This window comes from Crocodylus porosus, unplaced genomic scaffold (assembly GCF_001723895.1).
Source record: "Crocodylus porosus isolate Cpor-Errol unplaced genomic scaffold, CroPor_comp1, whole genome shotgun sequence".
NCBI lineage: Eukaryota > Metazoa > Chordata > Crocodylia > Crocodylidae > Crocodylus > Crocodylus porosus.
Genome location: NW_017728886.1, coordinates 16,399,879 through 16,426,360, shown reverse-complemented (window position 1 = coordinate 16,426,360; position 26,482 = coordinate 16,399,879). Strand labels below are relative to the sequence as shown.

The following is a 26,482-nucleotide window of genomic DNA, read 5'->3' as shown; positions in this document are numbered from 1 at the left end:
ATGAATTAGATCACCAATTTTAATCATGATTTAAATCAGGAAGCAGAAAATCTGTTTTTAAAAACTTGATTTAATACTGTTTTACCTTTATATTTTCCTAAAGAAAAGTATCTTCTCACTAGTCGGTGGGTTGAAGCAGGCTCACCATTTCTGGAACACTTCCTTCTGGAGAAAATTGGGTCTTGCACGTCTAGTTCTTGCTGTCTTTCTCAGTTTCCTGAGGTCTGGCTTAGTCCTCTGATTAGGCCAGACTTGTGTTCTTCCTTTTGTGGTAGTAGTCAGTGATCTTCCCCTTAATTTTTAGAAACCTTTTTCACTATGGGTAAGAGAGGAAATCAGGATTGTATGTTCCTTGGGGTTTCAGCCTGGAAAATCCGTGCAGCTTCCCTGGTCATCCTCCTGAGGCATATCTCTCCACACATTAGGTACCCTCACAGGGATGGTACTTTCATGTTCTATGGCCTTCTTTATAGGGTGTCTTCTAATCTGGTCTTCCTATTCTATAAATTATGTACCCAGTCTTCACATCCCATAGGTTCTGTATAGGAGCTGGCTGCCTACCTTCCTTCCCAGAAGCCTGCTAACTGCTTCAATTTTCTTTCTTCTTGGAGTCTAACATTCCTTAAGTGTAGTGAGTAGGATTAGTTGGCCAGCTGCAGACTTCTTGTGTCTTAAAAGTGCAGTCCACTCTGCTACATAAACACTAAGGCTTGTTGCTTTTCAAGTGGTAGCCGTGCACTGATACATTGGTCCCATATAAAATCGGCACCGATGTAAGGAAAATTGACTGTATAAGTAATTGGCTTCTTTTAGCTGATGTGGCCAATAGTGCCACCAGTAAATGCCCCGTGTATGTACGCAGCTTCAGCACAGCACACAGGCAGCCAGGAGTGCAGCCTGACAGTGTGGAGAGCAGCCAGATCCAGCTGGTAAGTCTGTTGTGAGGGAAGGGGTGTGTGGTGGAGGGGTCAGATCCGGGCCCCAGCAGTGTGGGAGGGAGTGGGGCTGCGGCAGGGGCAGGCAGTGCCCAGATGGGACAGAGTGCAGGATGGAGCTGTGAGCAGCTCATCTGGGGGACCTGGGGGCGGGGGGTGGCTGTTGTCACTATACACATCCCCAGGGGATGCATGGGGGGGCATGTGCCCCCAGATCTGCACAGGGCCAGGGTGGGTTGCTACTGCGGGCTGAGGCTGGGGCAGCGCCGGGCTGTTCCCAGCAGGGAACTGGGCCATGCTGCATTCAGGGTAGGTGGTGGTGGCTCTGGGAAGGGGGTTTGGGGGAGCTATGGCAAATTTTGGGGTGGGTGCAGCCCCCCCATAAACCCCTCCTAGTGTTGCTGCCTGTCACAAGTGCATCCTGGCCCAGACCCCCTGCCAGAAAGAGCCCCGACCCCAGCCCACAGCAGCAGGCTACCTTTCCCCATCCTGCCCTGCCCCATGGACATATCTGGGGCACACCCCCCATGTCCTCTCAGGGTGCATGCAGCAGTGGGAGCCAACCCCACTCCTGCGCCCCCTGGATGAGGAGCTTGCAGCTCCACCCTGGCTGTGCAGTGCCTGCTCATGTCCAACTCCCTCTCACCTTGGGGGCCTTGATCGGCCCCACCCCTTCCCTCACCCTTGCCCCCACAATAGACTTACCAGCTGGACACCACTCTCCAAGCTGCCTGGCTGCTGATCAGAATCAGATTGGTATTGGCCAAAATGGCTCGTTAAAAATTGGCCATTGGTATTGCCCAAAATTTCCCTATCAGTGCACCCCTAGTAAATGTAGTCTATATACAAAAATTTGGTGCTACTTTTCAGTAGCTAAGAGGACACAATATATTCAGACATCTGATTGAGCAATTATATACATTAACATGCATTTTGCAGCTGTTTAGTTTTGTGTTTTTTATGATAGAAAATGGTAAACAATTTCTTACATAAGATGAAGATTTTTTTTTCATGTTATTTGTGTCAAGTTGCATTTAGGCAAATACTGACATTCAATTAAAAATACACAAAAGCAGAACTTTGAAACTATATTGTTTAATAAAAATAATCTTAAATGGGGAGAATACAGAAAAGGAAGTCTGTCAATGTATTTTAGATATAAAACATAACTGCTTTATTAGGATGTATTAGCGGCAGTTAGGAAAGTCTAGTTGCATGATCTTTGGGACTTTTGAACTGGTAGATTTCATCTTTTCATACTTCACTTTTGTTAGCAAATTGGGTGAAGAAACCAAATTTCCCTGCTTTTCTTAAGTCCTTATAATTTTTCAGTATGTTATGAACTATTCATCGAAGTGAACTAGCTAAATAAAACTGAAACAGAGAATTATTTTCTCTGCACATGGATTAAGATTGATTAGCACTTTAAACAAAATCTGGTTCTAGGTGTTTAGCTACTAATTTCTATCAGTTTGGGGGTTTAACTTACAAAATTATAGTCCTTGCTGATTACTTTTTAAAAATGTGGATCTTTCTAGGGGACATCATAATTTAACATGGATTTCTTTTTTTAAAGTATATTTAATTAAATACAAAGCTAGTTTAAAATTTTAAAAATCCCATTTTTAATAAGTTTTTTATCCACCACAGATTTTTCTTAACTGTGTTAGAAATGGATTTATCCACTGTACATGAGAAGTTAAAGCATTTTCTACGACAGTTGAGGAAGGGCCAGGAGGGACCCATTGCTGACAACCATTGTGAGCAACTGGTTATTTTCCTAGTGTATAATAGGGCCCTACAGAGTAATTGGAACAGTATCACGAAGAAGGTACAGAGACTGTCTAGTTCCTGGTTTGTACAAAATGCTGTTTAACTTTAATTTTGGTGCACCAGCACTTCTGTTTTTTGGGGTATGTAGCTGTGTAGTGATGGCTAAAATTATTCATGCTTGTTTAGTTTTAATATCTTTAGTATCTTTTCTACAGCATTACATTTTCTTAGTATAGATCCTGTATTGACTGTCACAGTTAACCAATAGGAACAAATTGTATTACTACAAGTATATGCTACCCTGCCATATTCAGATGAAGAAGTCACAGCATTGGAGTTGTAGCAAAATGTTTAATTCGCTAGCCTGATGGGAAGTGCACTCTGTTTATCTTTAATGGGTTCCATAAGTATTCAGGAAATGTGTTTAACATTTGATCTACTATTCTGTGTATGTGTGTTTGCATGTGGATGGTGAGAAAGGGAGGGTGTTATGTGTCTTTAAGTTTTAAGACACTTTAAAACACAGAAACAGTCAAGAAAGATATTAAAAATGTAGAAGTATAAGAGAGCTCAAGATCTGAGTTGATAATTAAAGCCTGTCTTTAATATGTCTAAACACTGGACTAGCGTGTAACATGCAGGGACTTCCCTCAAGCATTTGCAGTTAGGATTTTCAAGGTTACAGAACTGATATTAGCAGTTACTTAAGAAACAATTTGTACACAGTAAATAGGCTGTTGAAATACAATGCTAAATGTAGTTTCTCACTTGACAATATCACTGTCTTGGCATGTTTAATATTTTTCTTCTTTTCCTACATACAGCAATATATTGTAGTTCCTATCTGTCAGTTTTTTATTAGCCAAGCTTTTTTGTAATGTGGAATATACTTTTTCTTTTTCTCTTTACAACTGAAAGAGTAGTGTAGTCTAAAGCCCAACAGAGGTATACATTCAGGATGATGAGTTGAGTTCTTTTTACCTTCTGATTTTAAAACATAAGTGAAAGGATTACACTTAGAGGTATAGTTGACAGGTGTCAAAGTGATTTATTCACTACTGGATTCCCAGATTTCCTTGTCTTTACAAGTGCTATCCAGCAAGATATTTAAGACTGCTGCATTGAACTTCTGAGATGAAAGCTTTTAATTGTGCCACACGTAAACATTTCTACAGATAAACATTTCCATGTAATTCTTGAAAAAAGATTTGTGGTAGTGTTAAGACTTCTCAAAGTAGGAGTCTTATTTTCAATGGTGAGAACAATAGGTCTCTCCTGCTGTTTGTCTAGTGACCTTTTAGATACATAGAGAAGTACAATCCATACCAATCTATAATATCCACCAGGACTAATCTTAGGAATGAAATGACAGTTTCAGTGTGGAAAATTGGCTAGTAAATCCTTCCAGGTGCTGCTTCAGCACTTTATTATGATGAAAAACCAATCAAATGGGTAATTTCCTTTGTTTACTCTTTATAGAACAAATGGAACTATTACTGTAAAATGCCTTTTTTGTGGTATGCTTTCCTATAACTGTTTGATAACTCTTTCCACTAATTAAAGATCCGAAATCCTGCAGCATAATCTTACCAGATAAAAATCAGTTAAAGGAGGTTATTGTATGTTTTAAGATTTTTATCTTGGAATTTCTCCTATTGCAGCATGGGCACACAGATGTAAGCTCTAAAATCCAGAATGAAGAAGCATTGTGCTTGTAGGAAGGCCTTGAAAGCCATTCTTATTTGTTGCATTTGTGCTCCTTCTCTTCAAATGTAGGTTTTTTAAAATGGAAAATATAAATGCTAAAGTGAAGTGGATATTAACATATAATATAACATTATAACATATGATTCTTGAGAAGATGCATAGGAACTTTCTCCTTACTATCCATCTTACCTGGTGGCAATGCCAGGATAGCATGGTCCAATTATTTTAATGGAGCTCAAGTATGGAGAAAGGGATAAATTATAGAAACTTCAAAGGCATCACTTTGGAAAATTAGGTTATCTGTTGCCTAAAAATAGTCAGATGCTTTAGGGGTTTGATAAAACAAAAAAATACATCGAGTCAAAGGGAAGTAGAGATTCACCATATATTTGCTGCACTGCAGTAATTGCCTGTGTGTTCATTCTTATCCCCTGGCAAGTGGAAGCTAAACAAGAGTGGTTTACTTCTTCATGAAACAGAGCTAAGCAATTTCAGTTTAGCTTCCACTGAGCATAGCATGAAGAATAGGCCTGTGCGAAGTGGCTAGAATTTGCTTTGGATTCGGCCAGTTTGGGGGACAGTGATTTGATTCAGTGATTTGAATCACTGTCCTGAATTGATTTGGCTGAATCTAATATCACACAGGCCCATCCCCCACCTGCTCTCCCAGCCCTGACAATGGCTGCCCTGCCTGCCCCAGCTCTTGGCACTTTGAAAAAAAAAGCCCCCACTTACCAGCTCTTGCCAGGCGGGGGTGGGGGGGTGATACTGCTGCCCCTCACTGACACAAGCCATGTGGGGGGCCTCTGCCACAAGCCCCCTGGCCCCCTGTCTGCTCCCCCAGCCCTCCCCATGGCTGTCCCACTGGCCCCAGCTCTGGCCCTTTAAGAAAAGAAACACAAAAAAATCACAAAAATCCCCCAGACTCACTGGTTCCTGCTTGGCGGGGAGGGGGGGAGAGCCCCACTGCCCCACGCTGCATGGGGGGCTCTGCATGAGTGCCCTGATGCCAGTGCGGAGCTGGTGAGTGCGGGGTTTTTTTGGTGTTTTTTTTTCTTAAGGGGTGGGGACAGGGGTGGTTGCAGCAGCCATGGTGGGGGTAGGCTGGGAGAGTGGGCAGGAGTCAGGGGGCTCATGACAGAGCTTCATTACATGGCATGGGGCAGTGGGAGACAGCAGGGACCGTCCTCCTGCCAGGCAGTACTCCATAAGTAGGGGCTTTTTTTAATAGGGTCAGGAGCTGTGCCAGGTGGGGGCAGCCATGAGGGGGTGCTGGGGGAGCAGGCAGGAGATGGGGCCTGGCAGGGGTCCCCCCATGGTCCTCTCCCTGCTCCTCCAGCCACACCTTCACTGTCGGCTACTTACCAGTTCCAAGTTGGACCTTTTTATTGGTCCCCTGAGTTGATTCGGATTTGGAGATTTGGCCACTGAATGGAGCCAAATCTCCTCTGAATTAAATCAGCACCCAAAACTTCATGCAGCCCTAATGAAGAGGTTCATAGTCAGTTACTGCATAACAAGAGATGCATAGTAAAGCCCCACACCTTTGACTTGATGTACCATATTGTCTTACATACAATACACCCTAGAATATAATATACCTCTTGTTTTTGAAGGGCAGAATGAAAAAAAAACATTTTTTTTTCAGAGTTATGGCAGCATAAAGAGGGATAGAGCCTAATCTTCATCTGACTGACCCTACGTAACTAAATTTGAAACCCTAGCTGCTCCTGAAAACCAGTCTTCATGGGTAGATCTGTGTTTTAAAAAAAGTGAAAGTGTCTCCAGCCTGTGAAAAAAGAGGAGAGAGACTAGGAGCAGCTAGTAGACAGAAAAATGTCCTAGAACATTTAGCTTGATTACTGGAACATCAAGACCAGTGAAAAGAAGAGACAATCATTAATACCCCCGCAGTGAAGAACAGTGAGCCAATAATTCAGTTGATTCCCTTACCTGCCTGAATAGTAGTACAACACTTTCTGCACTGTGGAGCAGGAATCAAAGCCAGAGTGATTTTCTCTTAGTCAGAAAATCTTCCTCATTAATGCACTCACCCCAGTTTTGGGGAATTTGATTTTGGGAGAAATGTGCACAAAGTGCAAGAAAATACAGTAATTTATTCATTTTCCCAAACCTTAAATTCCCTTTTTAGCCAGCAGATGATCTTATTTCCCCAAACATGGGGCCACTGGGAATCTCCCATTTAAGTGACTGTAAGTAGCATTCTAGATGCTCAGCCATTTGAATGGTCAAGCACTGTCCGGATTCCCAAATGTGGCTTTAGGAAACTAAATTTAAGCATATTTTTTTAAATCTTGAATTATCAGTTCAAAGTCTTGTCTCTTTCATTGACTGTTATTAATAATTGTGCTTTGTAACCCTTAGTGTTGTGCTGGTCTTACATGCCATTCACCACATTTTTCAGTTGAAGTAACTGAGGTTCTGAGAGAATGCATGTGGTTAGTCTGGCAAAGCTGGGGTAGTGCTCATCTGTTCATATCAGAAGATTGTCTTGACATATAAGTGGTCTGATCCATGTACCGTTCTGAAAGGTTAGGCTGATTTTAAATGCTTGGTCATACTCTCTCCAAAATGAGGTTAGCCTGCATACACCATTTACAAAACACTATAAAAAAGCCCAGATGAATTAGATAGTGTTTAAATGCATGATCACAGCATAGTTTTTCTACATAATGGTCTTCCAGTTAAGACCTTGAACTGGGCTTCAAGAGAACTGAGGTTTATGCCTACATCATTTTTCCTATGTGACCCCAAACAAGTCATTAAAACAATTAATTGTTGTGATCTACAAATATTTTATTGCTTGTGCCATCTTACTATGATTTTAAATGTTGCAATTGCTTTAAAAATCTTGAACATTAAATAAAGAAGAAGATGAGTCCTATTTTAAAGAACAGTGAAGCAGGACTGCTGTGCTTTGTGATGTTTTGTTATTAGACAGTTCCTGATGCACATTTAGTCTTTCAGAAGCTGAGCTTTTGTACAGCACATGGCTTTTTACCTGTTTTGAGAAAATAATAAAACTGTTTCTCTCCTTCGTGAACATTTACAAACTAAAAACATTGATTTGACATTTTGTACATATCTCAATATCTTCTTTTCTGCATGCAAGAAGAAAAATGCTTATGTGTGTTTTTCACTTGGTATATTTCCAAATGGTGTCTGCTCTTAGGTGTTATAGTGCCTAAGGATTAAATGCCTTGACTCAGAGGGGAAATTCATGTTGTTAGGTTAGGTGCCTAGGATCCTTAGAGCATCAATGGAGTTATCAACTTTCCAAACATGAATAAAGTCACCTACATGTTGAGTAGAAAGGCACCTAGAACAGGGCAGTTGGAATCACTAGGCAGTTAGCATGGCTGAAAAAACTCTGGCGCTGGTCCCAGGTGCAGTATTTACTTGTGCACCCAGGATCGTAGCATGTTGAGCTGGGATGGCACGGCCGTGGCTGACAGGGGCCCAAGGAGTCAGACACAGACCTGCAGAAGTGTATTGAAAGGGGAAAGATAACTGGGGCACAAGCCCTGCATGCTGATTTGTGGGGAGGGGCAAAAACAGTAGTTGCTGTGAGACCAGCCCTGTTAGTGCCACTAGGAGCAGCGCTGCGGAGAGGCTGGCTGGGACATGAGTGTCCTACAAGCATGGGGTGAACTGGCAGGTAGCCCATGCACTGTACACCCTTATGCCCCAGTCTGCTCCAGTTGCTATCTACACCTGCATTGTGGCAGAGTAAATAACTCCTCCATAGGTTAGTACCTGTGTCTGGCAGTACTATCCTATGGAGGAGATAATTAATTTACTCCTGCCTAATAATGCTGCTCATATGGTCATAAGTGACGTTTTACTGTGGAGCTAATCAGTCAACTCTGCAGTAAAGTGCATGTGTAGGTGCTCCCACTATGTACAAGACTAGTGAGGTTTACCTGGACACTCTTGTGCCCTGGACAACAGGAGCACATGGGGCAGTGTCCACGACCAGGCTCTTGGTGGCAGTGACTGGGCTGGTCTCATGGCAACTACTCCCCATCCCTTCCTCATCTTTGCAGTGTTGTCTGTGGCAAAGATGCAAACGCAACATTTGAATTTTTATTTACAGCTTATTGCAGCTTTTGCTCCTCCTTCTTCCAAGTATTCTGCTATCTAGTCATCTCCTCACAGGAACATACTGTTGAAAGGGAGCCTTAAGAGTCATCTGCTCCATGCTCCAGTTGCTTCTCCAAGATACACAGACCCATTTTCTACTGTTGGCCAAGCAGATCCTTGAGTACAATGCTCCCTCCGTCAAAACTCAGATTAACACATTACCATCAGTGTAAACAATCTAATTTATCATTTACTAGCCTGGAAAGACATAGGTAGAAGTTAGTCCATAAGAACAATGACAAACTCATTTTACAGAGCAGTCAATCCAGATGATTCTCATGATGTTTGGTAGCTTGATCAACGGGTCAGAGCACCAGAGTTCAGAATCTGTAATACAGTTTATTGAAAATAACAGAAATAGCCAAACTTCCACTAGGGAGACCTACTGCTGGCTGCCCCAGCTAGCATAAATGCTCGGAAAGTTCTGCCTCTCCCGAAAAACCTTCCAGAATAGACAAATAAAACAATTTGCAGAGCTCTAACAGCTCTCTGCAGTTCTGATCACATAAAATGTGCACCTCACCATCTATTTCCTTTGGAGGAGCATTTTCCTTAAGCTGTTTCATTCTGACAGTCAAACTTGGCATCTCTTTGTTGCACTTCTTATATTTGGCTCATGTTCTTTTACCTGGGTATTTCTTGGCAGTATTCCCAAATCAGGTCTTTTTTAAGACAGCAGCAGCAGCACGACAGCTTTTTTCCTCAGCTCCCAGGTGCTGAAATCAACAATAGAGACTGCACTTTGCAGTGCACCGTGTTCCACTCGGATACTGATGTCGCTGGCTGCACACATTACTCTGCATTCTTCTCCCATACTACACAAGTCCTCCATCTTTACCTAGAAACACAAAAGACCTAACAACAATCCAAGACATCTGGTTTTGTCTCTCATAGAACCTTACAAGTCTGAGTTTATTTGTTCAAAAACAGAAAAAGCAGCAGTTGGGAAATGAGTCCGTTTCTATCTCTTTCCATGAATGCATGCAATAAGATAGACAAGGGTCACGTATCTGAAGTTTCCGCAACTATCCACAAGCAAGGCCTTGTAGTTAACTAGGCAAATCAGTGTTTTTCTCTGAGCTGGAGAATTTAAACTTTCATGGTAGGTAGTTATAAATATTCATGAATTGAGAATGGATCCAGTCAGAACTCAGGTAGGGATGAAATAAAAGCATAAGAGATAAAGCAGTTCCATTCAAAGTATTATCTTTCAGAAAATGATGCTTTTGAAAAATGTTGATGTATTTAATGGTAACAGAAGGCAGGGTAGATTTGCACCTGATAGGCTAACTAAATCAAAGATGGTTAAGTTTTTATAAACAGCAGCTGACTTCATCAGATGCTATGAAGGGAAAGCAGGAAGCAGAGCACCTAAATAAAAAGAAGCAATTACAATGCAAAGGATAGGAAACAGCAAGGGGAGAAAAGGAATACTTCTGGGAGAGGCAACCTGGGAAGGAAAGAGAAAGACAAAGTAGTTAACCCACTGAAGGACATAGCTGTTATAAAAGCTAATCCCAATAATGGGATAAGGATCCATAGTCTTCGTTTAGGCCACGCTTAACACAGTCCAGTCTGAGATGATTTCTTGTTCCTCAATTTCCCGTTCAAGTTATTTTTTAATTTTGTTTTGTCTAAAAACAGTTACTCTGAGGTCAGCAATGAAATATCCAGGGAGATAGAGGCTGGTGTGTCTTTCAAGAATTCATGTCAGATTGGTGGTCATTCTTTCTTACACATATGGATTACCCTGTCTGTCCAATATAGACAGCAGAGGGGCCCTGTACTCAGGCAATGGTGTATATGATATTGGTAGGTGAGCAGGTAAATGAACCCTGAATGTTATCATACATGTTGTTTGGTCTAGTGATGATGTGGTCTCTCTTGATGAAGGGGCACAGCTGGCATCTGGGTCCCAGAGCAAGGTCTGGATACATTAAGTAGTCTGTTGCTGGAGAGATGCTTTTTCAAGTTGAGGGGATGTTTGTGAGCCAGGAGAGGTTTGTCCCCCCACACTTAGATGATTTGAGATAATCATCATTTTTCAGGAGGTTGGAGGTTATTAATAATGTGTCTAAGAGGTATTCAAGCAGGGGTCTGTAGTTGACAACCAAAGGGATTCTGTTGTCCTTGTCCTGGGGTTGATATTGTAGCAGGTTGGAGCAGGTTCTGACTGGCTCTGTTGATTTGAGTGGTTATGGTTTAACAGTGGTATTGTAAGTGTAAGAATCCCTGTTCCAGACTCTTAAGGTATATATCCCGGTCAGTGGGATCAGAGCAGATATGACAGTAATGTACAGCTTGGCTGTAAAGGGTGAAACTAGTAGTGTGCTTAGCATCAGAGTTGCCGATAGGGAGGTACCCATAGCGGTCAGTTGGTTTCTGGTTGGTTTGCATAGGATGGCTTGAATAGGGATGGTCCTGCCTCATGCAAGGGGTTGGACTAGATGACCTCTGGAGGTCCCTTTCAGTCCCACTTTCTATGATTCTATGATACATACCATCTGAAATGAATTTGCTGGGTGAAATATTTCAAAGTACATTTTATGGAGAAATGTAAATTGTTAAAGTCCTGGTGGAATTTCTATAGAAATTCCTTCTCACATGTCCACATTGTGAAGATGACATCAAAGTAGTTTAGGTGTACCACGGGTATGAGAGGGCAGCTGTATAAAAAGCAGACTTCAAGGTTGGTCATGAATACATTGTTATATTTGGGGGCCATACATGTGCCCAAGGCACTGCTGTTACTTTTTAGGTATAGGGAACCCCCCCCGATCTGAAGTAGTTGTGTCTGAGGACAAATTGGTAAAATGCACTGGAAACAGAAGCACTGTTCTTGCTGGGGATAATGTTCTTCATGGCTTGTAATACACCCCCCTTGGAGACGCTGATGTACAGAGATGTGGCATTCAACATAAGTAGTATGGTGGTAGCTGGAATTTTGTCAATAGCAGCTAGTTTCTTTAGGAAATCTGTGTATCTTTCAAGAACCCGTCGGCTCCTGTGTCATATGGGAAAAGGTTTGAGTCAGCATCGCCAGAAACTCTCTCCAAGATGTTGCCAGTGCTGGATATAGTGGGATGTCCTAGGTTGCCAAGTTTGTGGATCTTGGGTAATAAGTAAAAGTTGCCTGGCCTGGGCTTTCACAGGGTGGAAGCATTAATCCTCTGCTGAATGACACTGGTTGGAAACTGGTTCACAATTGTCCCTGGACAGAAGTGTCCACACATACACTGTTAAGGGTTCTAAGTTGAACCATCACCTTTTAGCATGGGTTAACACCCTCTAATGGGTGAATCCTCCTGTTTCCAGTGCCTTTATGATGATTTAAAAGTAACCTGTAAAAGTGTAGTTGGAATGTGCTAGCATGTGTGAGTAGGGGTACATAGGTGAGTAGGCAGGGCACACTCAAGAGTGGGAGCCTCAGCAGTAGCAAAGGCACAGTGTAATCCATGTGGTGGGAGGGGGCTAGATAAGGTGCCCTAAATATAGTCTGTCATTTCACCTGGCTGAAAAAACCATGTCCAGTAAGTTCACTCTATCTGCAGTCCAAATCAAGTAATGAATCTTTTCACCTAGAACGTTCTCACCCTAATGGTGACCAGCCAGAAGAAAGGAAAGCATTAATGGGCAGAGAACTTGCATGATTTGATAATGACACTGCTGCAATTAGTGACCCTAGACATACAGGAGAGGCACAGGTCACAGAGCATTGTGGTGGCTACATTTTGTTTTGGAAAGAAAAGCAAAGGCAGGGAGACATCCATGGCATTCATTTTCCTACCAAGTAGAAGGCAGAGTTGTTGGCAATGGCTAAAACTTTGGTGTGCTAATAATTTCCAAGTCCACATATGAACAAACCGTGATGTGCTATTGACTGCAGTTGCTAAAGCAGGACTGGGAGCCAACCCCTGTGCTAAACCACAAAATATGATGGTGAAGTTATTCTGGAAGGTGTTGTCCCATGGACGCATCTGAGAAGCAGCCACATGGGACAACTAAAAGCAGTTTCACTGCCATGTTTCTGGGTATGGCACCCTCGGCAGGGGTGGGTGGTGCATGCCCTGAGAGCAAGTGCCCCCAGCAGCAGGAGGGATATGCTGTAGATATCACCAGAGTGTAAATAATACAAAAAATGCATCTATATTTAAAGCTCAGTATTTTTAAAATGCTTCCAAAAATAAATTAATCCAATGTTATTATTAAAAACACTCTCAAATTTTTTAAAAAACCCTTCTCATGTCTTAACCTGCTCAAACTTGGAGGCCTTGCAGTATGTATGGGGGCTGTCAGACTACTGTCAGACCAAGTAATTTCCTGAGGCAGTGAGCTACCACTGGAAATGTTCTGACACTGACTTTAGCCTCCCTTAAATTATTACTGTTATCTCTTGAGCTGTTGGGGTAAAAAGTATGCAGAACCCAACCCGGAGAGGATACTCTAGAGCCACACAGGGACCCTCAGGTGGATGCTGTAATCCTTTAATCTATGTGCAGGTCTTATTTGCAGGATGCATTTAAGTGTTTAATAAGGGTTGCTTTGTTAAGATAAATGGAACAACAATTTGTCACGTGCATTTTTTGTTTTTCACCTTGTTATCCATGTGGAAAATAAAGTGTTCCATTAAGACGGTTTTCAAGATTTCAGGTGAGAAGGCAGATATTTCAGAAAGTAGTTAAGATTTCACTGGGGTTTAGACAGACATTTAGGTTTAAGGAGTGTAATTCCCAATGTCAGGCCTATTTCTGTCCTGTAGATTATTTCTCATTTTTGCAAAAAAAATGATTCAATTGAACTAATCTGACAGGACTGCCTGGATGTCCATTACTGTGCTACGTTACAATTGCTTAAGAATGTATTGCAAGGGCACTGTGTACAGTTTGGGAAAGAAAATATGTAATTTGAATGATGGTTTGGGTGTGGGGGGAGATGGATTTTAAGGCTCAGTAAGTAGGTTTTGGAAGACACTTGACAACTGTGAGAAGGAAAAACAAATGAGAACAACTGCTTGTGAAGCTGACATAACCTAACTGTGAGGTACATGTTGCTCTCTTTGGACTGGGAGTAGACTTGGCAAACACCAGCGATCAAGCCATCCGTATAACTGGATCAGATTTTCTCTTCCAAAATGGATCAATTTATTGGATTGGTTTGACAAGTGTGTAGGGAAATACAGGACAGATATTTTCCATTATTCTTTACTTTTGTTATTGTTTCCTCTCCTTCTCTTTGCCACTGTGCAGTAGCTTTTATTAGTTCACAAGTTAATTTGATTATGCTGGGCTAAGGGGCCTGTCACATTATGAACTGTCGTTCCCCAAAGGACCTTATCAGACTGCTTTTATTTATACATTTCTGCCTAGTTCTCTTGATCTGAAATTGCAAATCTAACTTTGGACAGACATAATCATTAGTTCAAGCCAGAGATAAGTCATCTGTTATCTTTGAGGTGGCTTCTGTATGTTCTCACTAGTGAGATGCACTGGTGAAGTTTGCAAGTGTCTACAAATGCAGCACTCATTTGAATGATTACTCAGGCATCAGTCTGAACTTGGATTGGGATCAGGAGCCATTGTTCAGCCCTATTCCTTAAGTAATTCAACAAAAGAAGATTTTGCATTGTTAAAATGTATATTTTTTCCTAGGCTACATCTTCATTGCTGGTTGCCACTACAGGCTTTTCCCTATATCTGACATAGAGGAATATGCATGGTCCTTGTGGATTGCAATTAATTCTTCTCTCTCTTTCTCTCTCTTTTTTTCTCTCTTTACCACATCAGTAAAACTGAGAGACAAGAACTGGGTTAAATAAAATCTTACATAGTGGTTTCCACCAGTAGGTACTGGGGCTTTACAAAGGAAGTCAGTATTATTATCTCTCTCTTATAGATGGGGAAACTGAGGTTTGGGGAGATGAAGGGACTTGGTAGGACAAGGTCATCCTATAGGCTATTGGTAGAGCTAGTATCCTTCATTTCCTATTTACCCTTAGCTGGATAATGGATACATTCTTGTATGCTACACCTGTGTAATCCCTTTGAAGGCAGTTGGATTTTATTGATGCCACTGAGGAAAAAAATTGACTTGCAACTTAATTTTGTGTTGCTGTGCCTGAGAAGGAAATAACCACACTTACAAGGGGTTACCTGGGGCAGGTTGGAAGAACTGGAGGTCAGGAAAGAAGAACATATTTTTCTTGTATGTTGAGTAGATTAGCTCTGGAAATCTTTGACAGATAACAAAAAATGAACTCCAGGATGCTATATTGGAGTCACCTCTAAAAGTAGAATTGCCTTTTTTAAAAATCAGTGTATATTTTTTAGAGCTGTATACCAATTCTTGCAAGGTACCAAGTGGTTAGTATATTTTCTGTGAACTCTGATTTACCCCTGCAAACTTTTAAAAATGTTTTTAGTATTTGCCAGAAGTTAGATTCCTAGGACTATGTCTTAACATTCACATAGGTATCTAATTTTCAAAAATTTTAATGACTCAGGAATTTTCACTTAAAGTTAAGAGATGTTTGTTTCTGTAGTTTTAGTTCAGGCCCATATCTAATCAAAATACAGGCAGTCCTAGGTGAGGTATTCAGGAACCTATGATGCAACTGGTTCCTGAAAACTTCATCTTAAGGCGAAACATCGTAACTTGGAACCAATTTTCCCATAAGAACAATGGTATAAATGGGGGATTGGTTCCTTTATGACACTCAATACAACTGTATCCAGCTGGTTAGTCTGTTGTAGTGAAAGGGGATAGGGAAGGGTTGTGGGGGCGGGGGAGGGGGGCAGATAAAGGTCCCCTGCTGTGAGGAAGGGGCTGGGGCAAGTTGCTCATCTGATGGCTTCCACCAATTGTCTGAGAGGGCATTGTGGGGGGGCATGTGCCCCTGGATCTGCACAGGGCAGAGTGGGTGGGGCCAGAGCTGCACCAGGCTGCAGTTGGAGCGGGGGCAATGACCTCCTGCTGCTCACCCGGCCGGGGTGGGGTGGGTGCAGGATGGGGCCACTGCATGGCCTCTGGATGCAGTTACCCCTCCTGGCAAGCTGCAACTCTGTCTCGTGCCTGCTCTGCCCCAGCTGGGCAAGTGGGGGAGGCATGAGTCCCCAGATTGGGGTGGGGCGGGCACTGGAGCAGAGGCTATGCGGGGACTGTAGCACCTCCCCCCCATGCTCTCCCATATGAGCGTCAGGAGCAAAGCATTGGATAAGCTGCCAGATGAGCACCTTGCCCCAGCCCCAGCATCTCCCTTACTGCAGGGGCCTTGATCTGCTCCCCCCAACCCCATCCTTTTCCCCTCCACTTCCACCACACCAGACTTACCAGCTGGATGCAGTTGTATGCAGCGTCATAAGGTAGAAACCCGTGTCAGAAGGTTGAAACAGTGTCAATTTATAAATGTCTTAAGTGTTGTTCCTCATAACTCGAAAAGTTGTAAGTCGAGGACTGCCTGTAGTGTCATCCAACCCTCCTTTTTCTGACAACTCAGCTTTGACATGATCAGGAGAGCTAATTTAAATTATCATTGCTGTTGTTGGATTAGTGTCTTTGGGCTTTAATTGGTGAATGCCAGTTTCCATGAAGGCAGCAGTGATATATTCTGATGACATTATAGCCTCATATTCATCAGCACAGGCGAGAGGTGAAGCTAGCAATTTTGGCACCTTGGACAGAGTCTGTTGAGTGCCAGAAAGCAGAGTGTGGGTGGGTGGGGGAAGAACATGGGGAGCAGTTTGGGATGCTGCTGGCACCTCCTCTAAATCAGCACCTGGGGTTGATGCCATTTCCCCTGCCTTAGGTATGCTACAAGCACAGCCATTTTACCTGAGGAGATAATTTAACACCCTTATATGATATTTGCTATTGTAATAAAAATATGAACCTCATACTACAACAGGTACAGCGAGATGGATGCAAGAGTTCTGTGCGCCATGATGTGAGGTTGAGAAGTGAGGTTAATATAGGGAGCTGTGAAAAACGCTTAAGATTACAAATTCCAAATCTCATTTAAAAGAAAAAAATTATGTCAATATAAACTCCCCAGTAAAATATATATATGTATTTTTTCTTCAGATTATAACTTGATTGTTGTTAGTCCTTTTAACAGAGTGATATGAGAGAGACTGCTATCTGACTTAGAGAGAACTTAGAGATGTGTTTAAGCTCTGGGCCTTTCAATTGAAAAATGATGTTTAGACTAGTGGTGACGGAGACAACAGGTATTAAAGGATAATACAGTGGAAGTAAAGTGTTTTGTTTCAATACTAAGCCACTGGTTTACACAGTAATGACCCTTGGGCAGGAGGAGGAATGTATTCTCAGAATGGAAATGGAGATTTTAGAGTTACTTATTGAGAATACTAAAGTATTCTGCAAGATGTTATATATGCAGTGGGCTATTAAGTTTATACTTAAAGTTTATAGCTGCACACATTTTTTTGGCTTTTAGTTCAGCTTGTATTGACTCTGGAAAAATAAATACTTTTATAATAAGATGCACCTCAGTTTATTTGGGTGATACTATCTTGCCTGGATACATCAAATTAACTCTAAAAGAGTACATCCAAGAAAGAAAATGAAACAGCAATGATGTGAACAACTTCAAAAGGGGGCAGGGTAGCACTTTATAGACTAAGGCCATATGTAGATGAAATGAGGGGCATGTGCGCATGACTCTTTAAAGCAGGTTAAATGCTTTTGCACTGTTTTAATGGTGTTGGTGTTTGCACGCGTCAGCAGCGTATTGCACACTAATTCCAGCCGCTGTAGCAAATTCAGCGGTGTAATGCGCCTTAAATGACTTGGGGTGCAACAAACTAAAACTCCTCCAAGGGTTTTAGTTTGCTGTCCTACAGCTGCAGAGTGAAGCACCAGGCTCTGTGCAGCTCAGGGGCTTTGCAGGAAGCCCATGCAGGCAGCCTGGTAGCAGCACAGGAAGGCAGGCTCCACCCAAGATTTTTTTTCAGCTCGGAGCTTGCCTGCCTCCCTGAGCTGCACAGGGGCCTAGTGCTTCCCTCCACAGCTGCAGTGTGCCCCAGGACTGCCTGAGCAAGTGCCACCTGAGAGGGGGGATGCCACTGCCACAGAGGGAAGCACCAGCCTTCCCCTGCAGCCCAGGGACCATTCTGCATGCCAGCAGCTTGCCCTCCCTCTCTGCCGCTGGAGAGGCAGGTAAGTCAGCAGGGTGTGTGCATGACACGGGGGTTTAATCAGCCCTAAATTGAAGTGGCATTTTTAAAAACCCACCACTTCATTTAGGGCCCCCATTTCGTCTACACACACCCTAATTCATGCAGAGAAGTATGAGCTTCCATAGCTGACGGTCAATTTTGTCATTCATAGCATCTGATGAAGTAGTTTGTAGCCTATAAAAGCTCATGCCTCTATGCACACCCTGCCCTTCTTTCTGCCTAACCTCAACCTAACACAGCTAACTACCTCTCTGGGCTTCAAAGTAGTTCGCTAACAAGATTATCAACGACTACAATGGTTTACACTTCCAGAGCTAAAGTCTGATGTAAGGGAATAAGCTACCTCAAAGACTGTGGAAAAGGGAAGAGGGTTCAGAAAAATGAGAGACTATCCAGAGGATTTGAAACAGAATTAGATTGAACGTATGACCTGAGTCTCAAAATGAGACACTCTTGTTCTGCCCCTCCTGCCACCACCTCTCGATGTCTAACGTGCTCAGCTGTCTCCAGGCTCCCATTGCAGCTACGTGCTCCGGAGAGCAGAGCAGAGGGGAGAGAAACAGGAGTGAGGTGAGGCTGAGATCTGGAAAGTCGCTATCGCACCCTGTAGCCAGACAGCAATGTTGCTGCTGCATTCATTTGGCCAAGCTGACAGGATGCCCAGGGCAGCTGTTTAAAATAGGCCTGTCCAGGTAAAAATGAGACAGGTGGTCACACTGAGGAGAGAGAGGGGAGAAAGGGAGAGCAGTTGGTCTCTCTGGTGGGAAGTGGAGTTAGTTAGGCTGAGGACAATTTGTGAAGGGGGCAGCAGTATCCATGTGTAGGACTTTTATTGTTTTTTTGTTCTATATGCTTTGTAGCTGACTAAATAATATTGTGTTTTGAAAAGAAGAGTGTCTGTCATTGCAAATTCATGCTGTCACCGACTCCCAAAAGAAAACTCAAACAGGTGCTAAGTGGACCTCTGCCAATAACACTCCTGGGACTTCAGGGACGTCAGTCCAGAGATTCACCCCACTCATTCACCTCATTAGAGAATTGTGGGGAAAGGAAATCTTGAAGGAGCCCTGTGTGATCCCAGGTTTCTTTTTGTACACCCAGAAAGAGGATGGAGAAGTGGAAGCATTGCACCATTGCGTTGTGCATTCGATTGTGCCTCCAAGTCCGAATGATCCCGTTCTGCAGATTAGGGAAGGTTTGCCAGAGCAGCCGTGTAGGCCTCTCCACTGAAGCAACACTAAGCAAATGTGTTGTTGCAAAGTAGAAATAAATGCAGGGACAGGGTTAAGGGCTAGTCTACTTTGGTTTTATAGAAGGCTTTGAACTAATTAACTTTCAGTACAACCAAATTGCAACTATACTAAACAGCTGCACAACGTAGTAGAAAACACTAAAGAGGCAATTGGAAAACATCCAGATCCATATTATTATCTTCTTATCATGAACTTTAATGTTTAATGAAGTGGTTTATAATATTACTATTACCAAAGGGAATAATGGGAGTTATTATTCAGATATTTAAAAAGTACGTCAGCATTGTTTTTGAAGCACTCCCGCACTGCCGTTAATGACAGTGGAAGTCGCCTTACTGCTTTCCTAGCCTGTGGAAAAACATTTTGGCCACAAGGGCAGAAGCCTGTACATGGGTTGGTGAGTCTCTACCTACATGCTTATTCTATAAGAATGATTAATACTATTATCAGGACATTCGGGCTTGTGGGGAAACATGCATCTTCAGCAACATCCGCTCTTTCCCAAGGGTGTTGGCATTCCTGTCAGAGTTTAGTAGGCAAATGCTCTTTTGAGTTTCACCACTGCTGGTACTGCATCTGCTGATAGCAGTACACCTTTTTTTCTAAGTTGGAGTGGTTTGGGGTGGCGGGGGTTGATTTTGTAGGGTGAGTTTGTACAAATGAGACTTGCTCGGTGAAAAGAAAAGCCATCAAACATGCATATAAGGCTTCCCTTGCACCTGTGAATATACATATTGTTATAGAAAACCCCCACTTGCTGACACCTATCACCCCCCTAAATTTTTAACAAGCATCTTTAAGAGAAAGGATCTAATTAACACATAAGCCCCAGAGTCACAATGACAGTCTGCTTTCATGGTGATCTGTGAATAATCTGAGTTCCACCCACTGATTTCAAGTACAGCCCTTGAAATGCAAAGGGGTTTTTATATGAATAATCCAGAAACACTCAGATTTTTACTTTGCTTCAACGCAGGAACATTTCTGGTTTACACTTCTAGAAAAACTCTAAATTTATCTGGTGCCCTAAGGGGTACCTCTGTCGGTGTGACAGAGAGTCCCTTGAGCATTTTGGGTTAGAGCTGTATGAATATGAAGGAAAACTGAGGAATTCTTCCCTCACCAAGGTCCAAATGAGATATCCCATTAAATAGAGATATCCTTGGGGCAGTATATGCACAGCGTTGTATGAAAAATAAATAAAATAGTGCTTACAGCAGCTCAATTCATAAAGTGGTGGTGGTGATTACAATAATGATAAAAATAATTACTAAATAAATAATAATAATAATAACAAATTGAGCTGTTCTTTGGAAGAACAGCTTTTTTCTTAGCCTACTTAAAGAAATCACTTCTAATAGTTTGAGTTATTTTGTTTATCCGTTCTTATTATAAACGCAAGATACCAAACTGATAGAGCCTGATCCTCTTTTATCTTTGCAATTGCTACACTGATTTCACTGGAGTTGGTTCTGATTTAGAGGGGTCTCGGTGAGAACAGAATCATGGTTGTGAAATTTAATTTTATGAACTTTAGGGCTTAACCATGTGGAAAGTCAGTCTATAATACAAAATTTAGATAAAGATTTTGTATTTGTTGTAGTCACTGGACATTCCTAAATCTTTCAATTGTTACTGTTACTAATAATAATTTATTTTTAATTATCTTGTTTAGCTTCACCATCATGAATGGCAGATAAACATGGCATCATGACTATGTTAGAGACAGAAATATAATATTCACAATACATCTTTAGAGCATTAAACAACTCTAATAACCTGAAACTTTTATAAATACAAATTTTGCATGTAGCTAAATGCTTTTTAAATGATGACAGTATTTTTGTGTTATGCTTGATTGCAACCTGTTTTCTAAATTAGAAAAATGTAAATGTGGCATTGACAAAAGATTTAAGAGATATAAAAGATTTAAGGCAGGTTATGTCAGGAACACATCAAAGTAACTCGCATCTATTTAATCAGCATCCCCTGGACTGTGTGCCTTGCTTCATTGTTTACTTTCAAATCCATAATAATGTTGTGTCCTTTCACTGGGCAAAGATTCATTTCAGAAACTAATGAATTTAAAAATATGCTTTTCCCTTGTCCATTTGATACAAAGCCCTGCAATTTGACTTTCATTGTTTGTTTCCCTCCTTGTATCACCAATCCTTTTCTCTCTTTCTCTCTTTTTACTTTATTACATTTTTTATTGAGGACTGAGATGAACTGGTTGCTGCATCATGGGCCCATTACACTTCCTAACAATTCCATTTACACCTTATTGTTTGTCTTATTGCTGGAAAATTCAGGTGATTCATCATGCCCGAAGAAGCACCTGATCCCAATTCCCTTGATATCACGATCGCTATGTGACAGGAATACAGTTAACGGTGGCTTTCAGACTCTAACAGGCCAAGGTGATAACTCTTTTGGGACTTTTAGCCTCTCAAGTATTGATGAGTTCCATTTTCGTAATGCTGTGTTTTCTTGCTTCCTTTCAACAGCCGTCTGAGTGTGGAAAAGGGTTTGGAGTTAATAAAGGATGTGGCAGACCTCCTGAAGCTGCAGATGAGTGCCTTTGATGATATCAAGTACGTATATGGGGCTCATCCCTTTTATTTTATATGGCCTCTCATTATCTTTAAGTCATCTCTTAAATTTTAACACCAAAATTCATCCTATGGAGAGGGGAAAAAAGGGATATATTGACATTCTTTATAAAGTTTTGTATATGGTTAGCAATAGGCTCTTTAATCAAGTAAATGTCTAACAACATCCTCAGCTTATCACTAGGATAAAATAAAAGGAAAAATGATAACATATCACATCTTCAGAACATTGTAGAAATCCAAACTATGCTTCACAGAGTCTATATTCAGGGAGTATTTAGCTCTGTTCCACAGAGGGAAAAGTAATGTCAGAAAGAAGTTAGGAAGCAGGAATGACTGATTTTGAGTCCTGTGCTCAGAGCACTAGATTTTGTATCTCTCTAAGTTACACACTTAACAGGTCACAGGCTTAGGTTTAAATGTATTGCTTTATGATTCACACTGGCAAATGCCGTGCATGTTCCTGTTGTATATAAGACAGGTTGTGGCCTGTTGTATCTGACACACAAAAATTACTGCTTAGATTTTCTAAGACTTTTAGGTGCAGATGTTTACATAATGACTTTAACTCCTCCTTTTTAACGCACCAAAATTCAGGTAATATAGAGGAAATGCTAAGTTTGAGAGAACTGATGGGAGAGGAAGGTTCGTTCACAAGAAGGCTTAGAAGAGTTCAGGGAAAACTTGTCCTAAGGGAAAGCTTTGCAGGGGGTCGATAGAATCCATCTGTTTGTGGCGATTCAGGAGCTGATAGCTTGTGTTTGTTGAACTGTGTCACTGCATTGCTTCACCTTCCTTAGTCCACTCTGCAGTGCCCTGAGGCTCTTTATATCTCATGGAACATAAATATCGTTATTTTTGTAGTGCTAAATCTTAGATTTACAATGAGCAGATTTTGTAGATCAGTGGACTGCTCATTTGCTCTACATTATCGTATAGCTCATTGGACTCTAAGATTGCACAGTGGTGCTCAACCTATGGCTGACAGCCCAGATCTGGCCCCTTAAATGACTGGATATAGCTCACAGCAAGGGGGATCAGCAGCAAGCAGCTTGGCTCAGCACATCCTCATCCCTGTTCTATGCTGTGCCACTGATCCCCTCTGCAGCCTACTCTGCCCTCGCACTCTTCCCTCCGCCACAGCACTGCTCACTCTCTCCACCTGCTTCCCTACACTAGTGATGCTTACCAGAGCTCTGCCCACCCTCCTTTCCCCTTTGGCAGGTGCTGTTTACCGGTGTTAAGCTGTCTTCTTCTCACCCTCCCCTCCCTTTGACATTGGCAACCACCTTTCTCCTCCTCTCCTTCCCCATTCACCCTACAAAAGGAGCGTGGTGGCCCATGGCAGCCAGGTCCCAAGCACCCACCTGTTAAAATGCAGCATAAGTTAAGCAAGGGAGTTAATATCTCCTAGTAGTCACCACTGTTTTTTAATTTCCTGTCAGTCACTTTGGGAAAACATGTCTATTTTGCCATCTATGTACCTGCTACCAAACACCCAGAGCTCCAATCTGCTACTATTTAGGTATAGACATCCTCAACTGAAATTGCCAGGGAAAGAATAGAAAATTAGGCAGTGTAAAAATATGTGATATCTTTCTTGAACACTTGAGTAACAGAAGTAAATAAACAAACAGGGACATTTCTCTTGGGTTAGGGACTATTTAGAAAAGCTGGCTATGTACAAGTCCATGGGGCCAGACGCAATGTACTTGAAAGGGCTCAGGGAGCTGGGTGCTGTAATTGACCATTATTTCTGAAAGCTCATGGCAACTGGGAGAGATCCAATATGATTGGGAAAAGGCAATCATAGTGTCCATCTTTAAGAAAGGAAAGAAAGAGGATCTGGGGAGCTCTAGACGATCAGCCTCAGCTCAGTCCCTGGAAAAATCTCCAAGGAATCCATTTCCAGGTTCTCAACAAATCCATTTCTCAGCACTTGGAGGAGAAGAAGGTGATTAGGAACAGTCAGCATGGATTCACCAGGGGCAAGTCATGCCTGACCAACCTGACTGCCTTCTCTGGTGAGATGACTGGCTCTGTGGGGAGAGCAGTGGATGTAATGCACCTCGCCTTTAGCAAGGTTTTTGATATGGTCTCCCACAATATTCTTCCAGGCAAGCTAAGGAAGTATGGGCTGGATGAATGGACTGGAAGGTGGATAGAAAACTGCCTTGATGTCTAGCTGACAGCTGGTATCAAGTGAAGTGCCCCAGGGCTTGGTTCTGGGACCAATTTTGTTCAATATCTTCATTAACAATCTGGAAGATAGGATGAAGTGCACCCTCAGTAAGTTCACAGATGATACTAAGCTGGGTGAAGCAGTAGATATGGTGGAAGGTAGGGCTAGGATTCAGTGACCTGGACAAATTGGAGGATTGGGCCAAAAGAAATATCATGAGGTTTAACAAGGACAAGTGCAAAGTCCTGCACTTAGGACAGAACAATCCCGTGCATCACTGCAGATTGGGGGCTGACTGGCTGGGCAGCAGCTCTGCAGAAAAGGACCTGGGGGTCACAGTGGACAACAAGCTGAATATGAGACATCTTGTGTGCCCTTTTTGCTAACAGCATACTGAGCTGCATTAGTATAAGTATTGGCAATAGATTGATTATTTTCCTCTGTTTGGCACTGGTGAGGTCACATCTGGAGTACTATGTCCAGTTAGGCCCCGCCACTGTGAACGGATGTAGAGAAATTGCAGAGTCCAGAGGAGGGCAGTGAAAATGGTTTAGGGGTTGGAGCACGTGTTTGTGAGGAGAGGCTGGGTGAACTGGGCTTATTTAGTCTGAAGAAGAGAAAACTGAGGCAGAATTTAATATTCACCTTCAGCTACCTGAAGGGAGGCTCCAAAGAGGATGGAGCTGGACTGTTCTCAGTGGTGGCAGATAAAAGAACAAGGAGCAATGGTCTCAAGGTGCAGCAAGGGAAGTTTAGGTTAGATATTGGAAAAAAATAAAGCACTTGGACAGGCTATTTGGGGACGTTGTGGAGGTCCTTGGAGATTTTTAAGATCCGGCTAAACAAATCCTTGACTAGGATTATAGTTGTGGGCTGATCCTGCTTTGAGCAAGGGGTTGGACTAGATGACCTCTTGAGGCTCTTTCCAAGTCTAATTTTCTATGATCCTATTATTCTGTCAGTTTTTGAAAAAATTCATAAATTTTTGCCAATATTTCAAGAGCATTGGCAATTTGAAAACAGCCCAATCTTGTTAAAGAAAGTTGCAAGCTATCTCATTCTGTATGACCAGAATCCTAAAATGTCTATGTCAGTTTTTCCATCATAGATTTCTTACTTTATATTCTTTAGACATAACATCTTAATAAAAATATTTTCAAATAGTAAGAACAAGGAATGTAGTTACTTTATTTCCAACAAGAAATGTAGTTCATAAAATCATGGGCGGGGGTGGGGGGGTGGCAAGGAAGCAGAGATTCAAGTAATGAATGTTTTGGTCCTTTAGCTAAAAATAAAAGGAAAATCATTAAAAATATTTGGTTCAGGCTGAAGCAAAACCAAGAGCAAAACCTGTTTTCCAGTCATGTAAATAAACCAAAATTGTTACTTTAGAAATCACTTGGAGAGGGGCTTTCTGTCACTAAACTCAGTCCCCTGCTGTAGCAGACAGCCACATCATATAATCCCATTCCAGACCCTGAGCAAACCCCGAAAGGTTTAATATGACCCAGAAAATAATTTTTCCCAATGTCAAAACAGAACCTTTCAACATTTAAAAAAAAAAAAATTCCTCCATTTTTCCCATGTGAAACCATTTACCAAATTCAATCTAAATTTGCACGTAGCTTTGTTTCTCCCTCCAAAAATGTATTTTTGGTGATTTTATTGTTTTCTGGAAAAATGTTGTACATCTCTTCACCATTCTATGTAATAAGATTTTTTTGGAGCAAAATGATTTAAAAAAACAGTGGAAGTGTCAGGCTTATTGGATTCCTACAAAAGTCTCTACAGTCTTTCATGAAGAAATAAAGCTTTTGTTTTTTGGTTGTTAAATGCTAAATTGTTAAATGACTCATTCCTGAAATTGGTCTTTGTTTCTTTCTTAGAATTAAATGTACTTCAAAATTTAAAAAATTGCTGGAGAGAAGGAAACCCAAACTAAAAGTTAGACCTGAGTCTGTCACTCATGTAAATGGACAATACCAGGGGCCAGTTCTCTACTGGAGAGGATGAAAATGCTGCTCCATTATCTTAATCTATTTACAGCAATAGAACATTTGCACCTTCCTTATCAGGAGAAAGCCCTTAAGGAATGCTTATCACTGTACAAATCAAAACTGTCTGCAGTGCAGTATGTATTTGCAGTCTCTGGAATATGTATTTGCTCTAGTAAAACATGGCTTTCTGGTGCCATAGCTGTGAACACTCTTGTTTGTTTTGTGGATAGGTGGGATTAGAGAAGTTGGTTTCCTTGAATCCATTCATATATTTAAAACTAGGACTAGGCATAGCTGAACAGATAGCAAAGTTATTCCATGTAAATACTATATTAAAACTCAGTAGTATGGATGACAGAGATTCCAAATAGGATAGAGCTCATTGTTTTTATTAACATTAACCACATCTATACGTGAGGTTTACTGCGGAGTAGACTAATAAGTGGTGGAGGAAAGCATCACTGTCTACACACGCGACAGTATGAGGCCTCAGTAAACTAATTTACATCAGCATAAGATAGTACTACCTGGGACAGTATTATCTTTCAGCAGGGTAATTTACTGCAGTTAAATGCACGTATAGACGCTGACCCTGTGTGTAAATTGCTCCCAGTCAGCTAAGCCAGCTGGGGGCCAGGATCCTGCCTGCTGCCTAGCCACATAAC

General features: G+C 41.8%; 1 protein-coding gene across 1 annotated transcript in view; it reads left to right on the top strand.

The window, feature by feature from the left end:
• Positions 1-26,482, top strand: part of PTPRN2 (protein tyrosine phosphatase, receptor type N2) — an 870,593-nt gene that overhangs the window by 305,518 nt on the left and 538,593 nt on the right. The window contains exon 10 of the mRNA XM_019528486.1: positions 21,534-21,620. Within this exon, the coding sequence (XP_019384031.1) occupies positions 21,534-21,620 (87 nt within the window). The remainder of the gene's footprint in view (positions 1-21,533; positions 21,621-26,482) is intronic.